The sequence below is a fragment of the Panthera pardus genome, unplaced genomic scaffold (assembly GCF_024362965.1).
Source record: "Panthera pardus isolate Hobbes unplaced genomic scaffold, ASM2436296v1 HiC_scaffold_10, whole genome shotgun sequence".
In the NCBI taxonomy this organism is placed as follows: Eukaryota; Metazoa; Chordata; class Mammalia; order Carnivora; family Felidae; genus Panthera; species Panthera pardus.
Window position 1 is genome coordinate 35,177,229 of NW_026526655.1, and position 12,884 is coordinate 35,190,112.

Consider the following 12,884-nt stretch of genomic DNA (forward strand, 5'->3'; position numbering starts at 1 on the left):
GACAAAAGACTCAACACTCATTTGTGATTTTTAAAGAAAGCACTCAACAAAATAATTGATAAATACTTTAATGTGATTATAAATTATATATAACAAGCTCAAAACCCAGCATCTTACTTAATAGGGTAATATCAGAGGCATTCCCATAAAAATCAGGAAGAAGACAAGGATAATTATTCTCACTACCATTTAACATTTTACTTAAGGTAGCAGCCATGCAATTAAACCAAGGAAAGGCATAAGATTTGGAAGGAGAAAAAAAAGAGGTAAAGCGCTTAGTTTTCAGTCTGGAAAATACTATAAACAGTGAGAGTTTAGTAATTAACATGCAGAAATCAATAATCAAGGTATATGCAAATAATAATTAGAAGAGAGAGAATCAAAGGGAAGGTCCCATTTATATTACCAAAAGAAAGACAAAATAACTAGACAGAAATTTATTAAGAAATATGTAAAAGCTCTAGGAGGGAAATCTCAAAACTCCCCCTAAAGTCTACAGACCACGGTAGCAGGGAATAAACAGACACAAAAGAACAGACTATAAGAATAGAAAATTGAGAAATAAATTTAAGTGCACATGAAAATACAACATAAAAAAGAATGGCATTTCAAACCAGTAGTGGAAAACATGGACTTTCTAATTTTTTTTTTTTAACATTTATTATTATTGAGAGACAGAGACAGAGCACAAGCATGGGAGGGGCAGAGAGAGGGGGAGACACAGAATCCCAAGCAGGCTTCAGGCTCCGAGCTGTCAGCACAGAACCCGACGCGGGGCTCGAACCCACGAGCAGCGAGATCACAACCTGAGCCGAAGTCGGATGCCGAACCGACCGAGCCACCCAGGTGCCCTGAAAACATGGACCTTCTAATTAATGGGGGAGTCATTTGGAAAAAGGTGGAAACTGCATTCATATCTCATATAACAGGAAAAAATCCACATGGATCAGAAATTTGAATGTAAAATCAAAATGAAACCGTGGGTACATGTCTTCATAATCTGGAAGTAGGAGAATTGTTTCTTACTGTGACCAAATTCCACCAGCAATAAAAGTCTCATAGAAGGGAGAAAAAATAGAAACAAACAATAGGAACAAAAATATAAGACTGGAGACTAACTCTAGGAGGTCCAAAGTCTTCAAGTAATAGGAGTACATGAAAGAGAACAAAGACTGCCGGGTGCCAAGCTCTTAAACACTGTGTAAACCGTTCCTTTAATAAGGCCTCCATTCAAACCACATTGTCGATGTTATGAGTAAGTTCTGTGAGATTTTATACTCCTACAGCAATTCCTCAAAGTTTGATCCTAGGACAGTCTGCTCTAGAATTATCTGAAATGTTTGTTAAAAATGTAGGTTTCGGGGCGCCTGGGTGGCGCAGTCGGTTAAGCGTCCGACTTCAGCCAGGTCACGATCTCGCGGTCCTTGAGTTCGAGCCCCACGTCGGGCTCTGGGCTGATGGCTCGGAGCCTGGAGCCTGTTTCCGATTCTGTGTCTCCCTCTCTCTCTGCCCCTCCCCCGTTCATGCTCTGTCTCTCTCTGTCCCAAAAATAAATAAAAAATGTTGGAAAAAAATTTAAAAAAAAAAAAATGTAGGTTTCTAAGTCCACCCTTTTAGTTGTCAGATATTATGTAAGCAAGCTTTTCTATCTAGGCAGAATAGAATTTGACTAGTCATTTGAATACACTAAGCTATGTTCACTGATCTCGGATATGAATAGGATTTATTACTTTGTACTACTGGTGTAGTAAGCAATCTTTAAAATAAAGTTACAAGGGGCACCTGGGTGGCTCAGTAAGTTGAGCATCTGACTTTTGATTTCAGCTCAGGTCATAATCCCAGCCAGGGTTGTGGGATTGAGCCCCATGTTGGGCTCTATGCTGAGTGTGGAGTCTGCTTAAGATTTTTTTCTCTTTCTCTCTCTCCCCTTCTGTCCCTCTCCCCAGCTCGTGCTGTCTCTCTAAAAAGTAAAATAAAATAAAATAAAATAAAATAAAATAAAATAAAATAAAATGAAATGAAAGTTATAAAAACCAAATTTAAAAGAACCTGAAAGGTTAAGTCCCTCAGCCAAGTCATCAGATTACATATAATGGAAAGAATTCAGAAATCAACACCTAACAGGTAATTCTGAAAGTATAAGAATGAAGCGTGACAGAAAACTGGCCAGGGCAGAAGGCAACTTTTAAAATCTTCTGTGTGTTCACATATATTGTATGGTTTAAAAACAAAACAAGATAGCTTGGTAAGCAACAAGATAACCAATGAAAAAATATTTCACAACACATTTTATTTGGCTAAAAGGTTAACAGCTTTTGCTTAGTTAATGGCTGTTTGGTTGAAAGAGGCTTACACCAACAGGAAGATAAGTTATAGGCTGACCAAAATGATAACAGAAGTTGAACATTACAAAATAGATACTTTATGCACATACATCTAAACATAAGAATGAATAAATTAACACTCATGAAAAGGTGGGGGTAAAAAAAGCTTTCATCATGCATTTCATCTTCTTGATCCTTGTTTTGACTTGTTATGGTTTGAGAATTCAAAAAAACCCCAGATTCCATAAATTCACGTCATCTTCTCATCTTCCTGCAAAGTAGAAAAAAAGGAAGATAAACAATACTAACAACATAAAGCTAATACTTTTGCTGTGAAGCATGGAGAAAAAAATGGCTGCATCATATAATTTGGAATACTCTACGATTGTGGGAATTATAAAATAGGGGTTAAGAAAAATTGACTAGCTTAGATTTTACACATTACATACTTTACTATATATTTCTTTTTTATTATTAACTTTGGCATACATAAAAGAGAATATGAAAATGTATAACTTAAAAACAATCAAATAAATGTTGATGTACCTACCACCCAGGTTAAGAACTGAAATGTTACCACACCTCAGAAGCTTCCAGTGTGCCCCTTTCTGATCACATCCCCGTCGTCCCCCAAGAAGTAACCACTACCCTGAACTGTGTTTATCTCCTGCTTGTTCTTCTTTAGTTAACTTGTTTTTTTTCAACACCTTTATTCATTTCCAAGTCTCTCCTTCACTGAAACATTAAACAGTCTTATTTTATATTCTGTATCTAATCCTGCTATCAGTTGCTTCTGCTGGCACCTTGTTCCCTTGCATGTGTAGTGTTTACTATGAGGTAATTGCTCATTTCCCTCAGAACTTTATCTGTGGAAAATTTGTTGATGACTGAGATGAAGGAGAGCCCTAGAAAATATTTATATTTGCTTCTGACAGACAAAGGGGGCACTACAAGTCATTGACTAATACTAAATCCTCAGCTTGAGGTTTTCTGTGACTTCCAGATACTGTGAATTCCAGCTGCAATGCAGGAGAGTTTGATTTTGGTTACAAATTCTCAGAAGATTTTTTTTCTCCTCAGTTCAGTACCAGAGTTATTTCCTGGGGCTTAAAAAAGCTGGTGGTAAGGTTGTTTTTAGTTTGCTCTCCTACTGAGAGTAGCTTAACTTTATTGAAGGTGATCTACTATTAGACTCTTCATTTTAACTAAACCTGAGGATATGCCTTCTGTCCTCAGCCCCATAAGGCTATGTGAATCCAACACTTAGGTTCACTTAATTAGAGAAATGCCTTTGGGCAAAAGCCAGTTTCAGAGTCCACCTACCTCTCTGGGTTCCTGCTCTCATTTAGTTTCTGATATGAACTTTCTTTTCTTCTAGCTAACAGATTTGTTCAAGGGTTTTGTTTGTTTTGTTTTTTTAATATTTTACCTAGTAATTTTATTTTTAGGTTGACCATGCACCTGGTTGGTCATATTATAAGAAGTAGAGTTGTATTTATTCTTTACAGTATATATATTTTTTAGATAAGATGTACACGCACGGGGCCAAATTACAAAGTATAAATGGTAGAGATAAAGTAGGTCTCTTTCTCTCCTTTGTACTCCTCTCCAGAGCCAATGATACCACTGCCTTGGGTAATTAGATAGAATTTAATAATTCTTTCAAAAGAGTTACCTATTCTAAATATAGCAAAATGCTGTAATGAAATAGTATTCTATTTTAATTTAGATGTACTGGGCATACAGATTATTTGGTTAATGGTTTAGCTGGTAAGTGTTTTAAAAGCAAATATCACAATAAACATTTAGTATAAATACTAAGAATGATGACAACCCAGCTGCCTTTTATTTTCTTTTTGGATTGGGCATGGCATCCAGCAGGTATATATCACAGCTTCTGATAGGCTCCCAGTGAGAACAGATCCTGAATGAAACTGCTTCAATGTATTATGGAGTGATCATCATAAGCATTGAGGACAGGCGAGGCAGAAGTTATCAGGAAGGTAATACAAATACATTTTTAAAGTCTTTATCTTTTAAGTCCCAAAGCATTGAATAAGTGAGGAGATAGAAAATCTAAGCAATGTAGGGGTAAATCTTAACGAATATACATCAAACGAATATACATCAAACTCTATACTCTGATAATAGAGAATACATATTCTTTTTCAAGTACTCACAGCACAGTTACAAAAGCAAATCCAATACCACATTATGAAAAACATATACCATGACCAAGTGAGATTTATTCCAGGAATGCAAGTTTGGTTCAATATTAGAAAACCTATTATCATACACCATGTTAATAAATCTAAGGAAATAAAGCATACTATTTTTTCATAGATACTGAAAAAGTCCTTGACACAATGCAACACTCAACACTCACCCATGACTAAAACATTCAGTAGACATTGAGGGACATTTTCTTTTTTTTTTTTTTTTTTTTTTTTAACGTTTATTTATTTTTGAGACAGAGAGAGAGACAGAGAGAGACAGAGCATGAACGGGGGAGGGGCAGAGAGAGAGGGAGACACAGAATGGGAAGCAGGCTCCAGGCTCTGAGCCGTCAGCCCAGAGCCCGATGCGGGGCTCGAACTCACGGACCGTGAGATCGTGACCTGAGCTGAAGTCAGAGGCTTAACCGACTGAGCCACCCAGGCTATATATATATATATATATATACCTTCATCCTAAAGCCATTATCTCATTTAATGGAGAGACAACAGAGGTATTTCCACTCAAGTCAGGAACAAGCCAGAATGCCCACTATTCCTGTTACTATGTCAAACTATACTTGAGGTATTAGCCAATGCCATTAAACAAGAGAAATCAATCAGAGGCATATGAATGGGTAAAGAAGTAAAATTAACTCTATTCTCAGATGATTTCATAGTACTCCTCAAGTATTCCTCTTCCACTGAGTTTTACTTGAGAGAATCAATGGGATAGAGAATAAAGGAAATTTAGTTAAGTAGCCAGTTATAAACTTACACAGAATTCAACACCTTTCATACTCACAAACAATAAATACTGAGCATGATTATATATGTCTAAGTTATATGTCCATTTATAATAGCAACAAAGACTACCTACAAATCAACTTAACAAGAAATGTGTAAAACCTGTATGAGGAACATTTTTAAACACTTCTAAAGGTTATACAAGAAGACTTGAATAAATAGAAAAGACATCTGTTCTTACACAGCACAACTCAATACAAAGATTGAGTTCTTCCTAAATTAAGGTAGAAATTCAATGCAATCCCAATAAAAATACCAGCAAGCCAGACCAATCGTTTTTAACTCAGGACAATTTTAATCCCTAGGTGACATTTTGCAACATGTAGAAATATTTTTGATTAATTTAAATGGACGGGTACTACTGATATTTACTGGGTGGAAGGCAGGGATACTGCTAAATATCTTACAGTACACAGAACAGCCTCCCACAACAAAGAAATATCTAGCTCAAAATGTCAATAGTGCTGAGCTTGCCAAGCAAATACTAAAGTCTAAAGTTCTATGTAAAAATAAGCATGTAATAACACCCAAGGAAACAATGAAAAACTATGAGAAGGCAGTAGCCTTACCAGACATTAAAACATCATATAAAGCCTCTATAGTAGACAGGTAGATCACTGCAGTAGAATAAAAAGTCCAGCATTAGACCCCATCAAATACATATAGAAATTTAAAATGTGACATGTTTGACATCTCAAATCTTTAGGGATAAGGATGTATTTTTTAATAAATGAATGGTGCCAGTACAGATGGGTAGCCTTCAGAAAAAAGACAAAATTAGATCCATATCTTACATCTCATGCTAGAAAACAAATTCTAAATGGATTAGGGTTTTATGTAAGAAATGAAACAATATAAATACTAGAAGAAAATATGGATGAATTCCCCTTTAATCATCGTAGAGGGAAAGACTTTCTAACTATGACTTAAAATTCAAAAAGAATGAAAGAAAAGATTGACAAAAATGACTATATAAAAATTTAAAATGTTTACATGATTAAAAATATAAAGTAAAAAAATAAATGATAAACTAAAAAAAATACTGGCTACACATACTACAAGGGCTAATATCCCTACTACATAAAGAATTCTTAATAACTGAGGGACAAAAGACCAGAAACACAATGAAAAACAAAAAAGTTATGAACAGACTAAAAGATTATATAATGACCCCCAAGCATGAGAAAAGCATTTAAATTCACTTATAGAGAAAGGCAAATAAAACAACACCATGATACCATTTCTTGCTTATCAGAGTGGCAAAAATTTTTACATATGACAATATATTACATATGATTACAATGTGGGGCAACAGTGCCATAGGCTGCAGCTGGTAATGCAAATTGGTACTAGCTTCTGGAAGGAAGTGTGGCAAGACCTAACAAAACTACATGTGTTCATTTTTCACCCCTGCAATCCCACTTTTAGGAATTTACCTTGAAGATACACTTCCAACAATATGAAAAGATATATGCACAGATTATTCAATGTAGTATTACTTATAATGGCAAAATATTGAAAACAACCTAAATGTGCTATAAAGGAATGTTATTGCATGACTATAGTATATCTATACACAATTAAGTATTATACAGTTGTAAAAAAAAGGATAAGGAAAATCTCTACAAATTGACAGGGAATGATTTTCAGAATACACTGTTAAATGAAAAACAGCAAAGCCCAACAGAGTAGCTATAGTATGCTGCCTTTATGTAAGAAAAAGGGGAATATAAATGGATCTATATTTCTTTAGGAAGGATAAGCCAGAAACTAAAGAAACTGGTTACCCCTAGGAGGAGGCGTATAGAAAAAATAGGATAGAAAGAGAGGGTAATGGGAATAGGGTAGATGAGATAAAGTAGTTGACATTCTCTGCATATACCATTTTTTTCTCTCTTTTTTTATATCCATTCATTTATTCTGGTTTATACTCAACCACCTGAGCCACCAAGGCACACTTCTGCATACACATTTTGAATAGCTTTGATTTGTATAAACCAAATATTTCACATACCTCAAAGTAAACAACAAAACCTACCAAGAAACAGAAGAAAATGGAATACCAACAATAACAAATGTACCTAAATAAATTACAAGTGAATAACATAACTACTTTGGAAAGGGGTTATGGTAAGGAAAATAACTAAACCATGACAAAAAGAACCAAATCTAAGTGTTATAATCTAGTTAGTAAATATGTTTCTCACAGGGATAGGAGTCAGCAATTCTGAAACTACTTTATGTGTATGCTACAAATGAACAAATAAGGAAATGTATTATAGATAATGAAAGCCATGCTTCTTGCTGATGAAGAAATCATGAATAAGCAAAGCTAAAATGAACCCTGTGGTGTTGAACTGGAATCAGAGATATCAATATAAACTCATTGTTTTTACTACATATACAAAAAGAAAAATATGAAAGTGTGTATACGTAGGGATTAGCATACATACATACATTTCCTAGCTCTGTCTGCTGAGAGGGCCTAACAGCAATGACCCCTGTGGTAACCAGCCTCTAAGAAGATCCCTCCCAACACACTCATAATGATGTTCATGCCCTTGGGTTAACTCCTTCTCTTTAAGGAACTGTGACTCGCATTTAACCAATATGGCAAAGGTGATGGGATGTCTCACTTCTAAGATGACATTTCACCATATAATACTCTGTTTGCTAAAGGATTTGCTCTACAGACTCTAGTTAGCTTTGAAATAAGGAACCATTTTGGGAGGCCATTTGGCAAGGAGCTGAGAGTGGCCTCTAGGAGTTGAGGACAGCCTCCAGCCAACAGCATGAAGCTGGGGCCCTCTGTCCCATAACTACAAGGAAATAAATTTTGCCAACAATCTGTGTGATCTTGAAAGCAGATTCTCCCACAGTGGAGCTTCCAGATGAGAACCATCTTGGAAAACATCTTAATTACAGCTTTGTAAGACATTAAGTAGAGCACCCAATTAAGCCAGTCCAGCTTCCTGGTCCACAGAAACTGAGAGTAATAAATGTATGTTGTTTTAGGCTACTAGGTTTATGGTAACACTGTTATGCAGTAATATAGCCAACTAATGCAACACAATATAAATATTAAAAGTACCTAGTGCCCAGATCATGGTTTCTAAATAAAATTCTTCAATCAAAGGAAACAGGATCTTTGAAAACGTGTCTGATTTGGGAGTTGGGGTAGGAAAAACACTAAGATGACCCTCGAACATCTTGTGTCAGAAAGTAAGGAAGCGCTCAAAATATAGTATGGTCTTGTTAAAAGAACACAGAAGGAAGCTACCATAAAGGAAATCCTAATAGCCAAGCTGGAATTATCTGAGCAATAAAATAACTATTGATAGTATTAGATTTTAACTTACAGAATAAGCATCCATGAGTCAACAGTGATATAAATAAATGAGGGAGAAAGAACAGCTTTTCCTTACAGAATTCCAATAAATGTAGAAGGAAAGAGGGAGACAGAAAACCACTATTAGGAAGAAATAGAACTGTTGTAGGCAAGATCCATCAATGGATGCTAAAATTAGTGGGTGAAAGTTTGAGGAAAAACAGGATGCAGATTCAAAGCAACTTCTCCAATGTTCATCACCTACAAAGGAAAAGATAGTAACTTTATAGTGGAAAAAAAAAAACCAACAACCCAGCAGACACCTCCTCAATCAAGTGATCAAGGTTAACATTACGGAGACAAACTGACACGATGAACCCCCTTCATATGATGCAATGAGGACACACCATTTCTGCAGAATTCTTGCCCAAAATGCAAAACTGCATTGTAATCATGAGAAAACAAAAGACAAACCAAACTAAGGGATATTCTACAAAATAACTGACCACTAGTTTTCAAATTGTCAAAGTCATAAAAGGAAAAGGAAGGAGTAAGGAACTGTCATAGGCTGAAGGAGGCTAAGGAAAAACAACAACTATATGCAAGGTAAGATCCTGGATTCTAAAACAGCAAAGGATGATAATGGACAGCTATCGTTTACAGTTGACAATAATGTACCAATGCTAATTTTCTAATTTAGATCATTGTACTGTGTTAAAATTAAGCAAAGCTGGGTGAGGAACCTCTATGCTATTTTTATAACTCTTTGATAAACCTAAAATTAGTTCAAAATAAAAAAGTGTAACTTGCAACTCAGTAACAAAAAAGATAACCCAATTGAAAAAAGGGAGAAAGATCTGAATACATTTTTCTTTGAAGATATACAAATGGCCAATAAACACATGAAAAGATGCTCAACATCATTATTCATCAGAGAAATACAAATCAAAACTATTACATGCCACTACTTTACGCTCATTATTATGGTTAGAATCATCAAAAAACAAATAACAAGTGTGCAGGCAAGGAAATTGAGAAATCAGAATCCTCATACATCGCTGGTGATAATGTGAATAAAATGGTGCAGCAGCTTTGCAAAACAGTCAGCAGTCCTCAAATGATTAAACAGAGTTATCATATGACCCAGGAATTCCATAACTAGGCATATACCCAAGAGAAACCAAAACATATGTAGACACAAAAACTTGCAAATGATCTTTATAGCAGGATTATTCATAATAACCAAAAGATGGAAACAAATGTCCATCAAGAGACAAGTGAATAAATAAAATGTGTTATTATCTATATGATAGATTATTATTCAGTCCTAAAAAGAAATGAAATACTGATACATGCTATGACAATGGATAAAACCTGAAAACATTATGCCAAATGTAAGAAGCCAGTCACAAAGACCACATATTATGATTCCATTCATATGAAATATTCATAAGAGGGAAATCTACTGAGATAGGAAGTAGGTGAATGGTCACCTAGGGCTGGGGGGTATGGGAATATTGGGTAATGGCATGGGGTTTCTTTTTGAGATGAAGAAATGTTCTAAAATTGTGGTAATGGTATGCACATCTGTGAATATACTAAAAAAACACTTAAGTATATACTTTTTTTAAAGTTTATTTATTTCGAGAAAGAGAGGGAGAGCGCACATGAGCGTTGGGGAGGGGCAGAGAGAGAGGGAGAGAGAGAATACCAAGCAGGCTCTGTGCTATCAACACAAAGCCAGACATGGGGCTGGATCCCACAAACTGTGAGATCAAGAGGCAGACGCTTAACCAACTGAGCCACCCAGGTAGCCCTGAAGTATACACTTTGAATGTTGATATGGATGGTGTGTGAAATATAACTCGATAAAGTCGTTTTATTTAAAAAATGCTTTGATCCTTTATTTCACTTTTGTTTCTCTTCTACCATAACTCCTTTGTATTGCTACCATGTGCTGGTTGTCTTAAACTACCTGTCAGAACCATCAACAGTTTTCATTTATAAAAGAAGCAAACATTGAAACAATGCAAAGGACAAGAACATTTAAGAATACTTTTCTCTTTTTGAAAATATGATCCCAAATATGATCAGGATCTGCAAAACAAGCTACTTCATTTACCCTTTTAAAAAAAATGAGGGGCGCCTGGATGGTTCAGTTGGTTAAGCGTCAGACTTGATTTTGTCAGGTCATGATCTCACAGTTTGTTGAGTTTGAGCCCCACATCGGGCTCTGTGCTGAGAGCGCAGAGTCTGCTTGGGATTCTCTCTCCCTCTCTCTCTGCCCCTCCCCTGTTCATTCTCTCTCTCTCTCCAAAATAAACAAACATTTGAAAAAAAAATTTAAGTGAGATTTTCAATAAAATACATGTAAAAGGCATTTGGACATTTTTTGAGATAATTAAGGGAATTTGAACAGGAATTGGTAATTAGATGACAGTAAGAGAGTGTTGACAATTCATATTGATAATTGATGTGATCATGGTTTTCTAGTTTTGTTAAGAAGTTTGTTAAGAAGTTCCTTTTTTTTAAGAGAGATATATATAGAAGTGCTTTTGGAATAAATGACCCAATATTAGGGATTTGCTTTAAAAATACTACAACAGGGGTGCCTGGGTGTCTCAGTTGGTTAAGCATCCAACTTCAGCTCAGGTCATGATCTCATGGCTCGTGCCCTACATTCGGCTCTGTGCTGACAGCTCAGAGCCTGGAGCCTACTTTGGATTCTGTGTCTCCCTCTCTCTCTGCCCCAACTTGTGCTCACTCATTCTCCCTCTCTCTGAAAAATAAATAAAAACATTAAAAAAAAAATACTACAACAAAAAAGGACAGAAGAAATAAGTAAGGCAAAATATTGATAACAATTGAAGCTGAGTGATGTATAAATACGAGGAGTACTATGTTCTCTTTGTTGGGGAAATTTGATATTTTTAAAAAGAAAGAAGACTATTAGTCTTTAAGGCCAAAGAACAAACAAAGCCATTTTCAATTTTTCTAGGGAACAAGGTAGAAAACTAATGAAGATAACAGACATGGAAATAGTGCTATGCAAATCATAGACAGCAGTTTTTTACAAAGCCTGTTCAAAGAATAAAAGAAGATATTTCTTCAAATCTCATCTAGATCATTACTGTGGTTGTTATATATCAAAAATCTACTGATATTCAGAAGTGTTCAAATACAATTCAGGCAGGAATTTCTTTTAAAGCATATATTTTATATTATCATACTGAAATCACTTTAATATCACTGAAATACTTACCTTTTGAGATTTGGCTCTTTTAAATAGAGAGGAGTACACCTTCTTCTTCGGCTTGGTAGTTCTAAAGATGGATTTTCTGACTTATTTTCAGCGTTAGCAGTGTTATTTGAAATAAAACTGGTATTTGTCAAGTCCTGCAGTGTTCTACCACCTGAAAAGAATATTATTTTCACTATAAGCATATAGAGAGAGATACAGGATATCTCCCATATAGAAATAGATATGGGATATTTGTGGTTTGCAAATAGCTGACAGCAAATTTTTAAACTTAACAATCATCAAGTTGTAATTTTAAATATTGTAATAGTAGCACTAAAATTATTTATAAATCAGGTGTTTTTTCCAGCAATGAGAGGAAATGAGATTTAATATTTTAAGCAAAGTATCAAACTATATAAACCACATATAGGCTGATAAAAATTTTTCACAAGTCACAAGTCTTGATTCACAGAATCACACAAATTACTACACATTCATTCAACATTTGTTATCGATTGTTTACTCTGTGAAAGGCACCACGAGGAATATAGAGATGAAAGATGACTCACCAGTCCTCTATAATGGCCTGCAACTCAAACTTTTGCACTTCATCTGCTTCAATATTCCTTCTATCTGGAATAGCTTTATACACCAAAATCCTGGTGTTCTCAAACTTGAGAAGATATCTGCACCCCCATGTTCATAGGCATTATTTACAATAGCCAAGATATGTCCATTGATGGATGAATGGATAAAGAAGTTGGGTGTGTGCATGTATGTGTGTGTATATGCACACACGCACACACACACAAATATATAGAACATATATATTCTATTTGCATAGAACATATATATACATGCTATGAATATTTTTCACCCATAAAAAATGAGGAAATCCTACCATTTGAAACAATACCAAAAAAAAAAAAAATACAGAAGGATCTTGAAGGCATTATACTAGGTGAAATAAG

The 12,884-nt window shown here is 35.2% G+C and overlaps 1 protein-coding gene across 5 annotated transcripts in view; it reads right to left on the bottom strand.

Moving 5' to 3' along the window:
* Window positions 1–2,275: 2,275 nt before the first annotated feature.
* The window catches only part of SGO2 (shugoshin 2), a 68,521-nt gene continuing 57,912 nt past the window's right edge, over window positions 2,276–12,884 (bottom strand). For all 5 annotated transcript variants that reach the window (XM_019428376.2, XM_019428371.2, XM_019428372.2 and 2 more), the window contains 2 exons: window positions 11,935–12,085; window positions 2,276–2,595 (listed from right to left, as the gene is read on the bottom strand). In XM_019428376.2, the coding sequence (XP_019283921.2) occupies window positions 2,580–2,595; window positions 11,935–12,085 (167 nt within the window). In that variant the 3' untranslated portion in view covers window positions 2,276–2,579. The remainder of the gene's footprint in view (window positions 2,596–11,934; window positions 12,086–12,884) is intronic.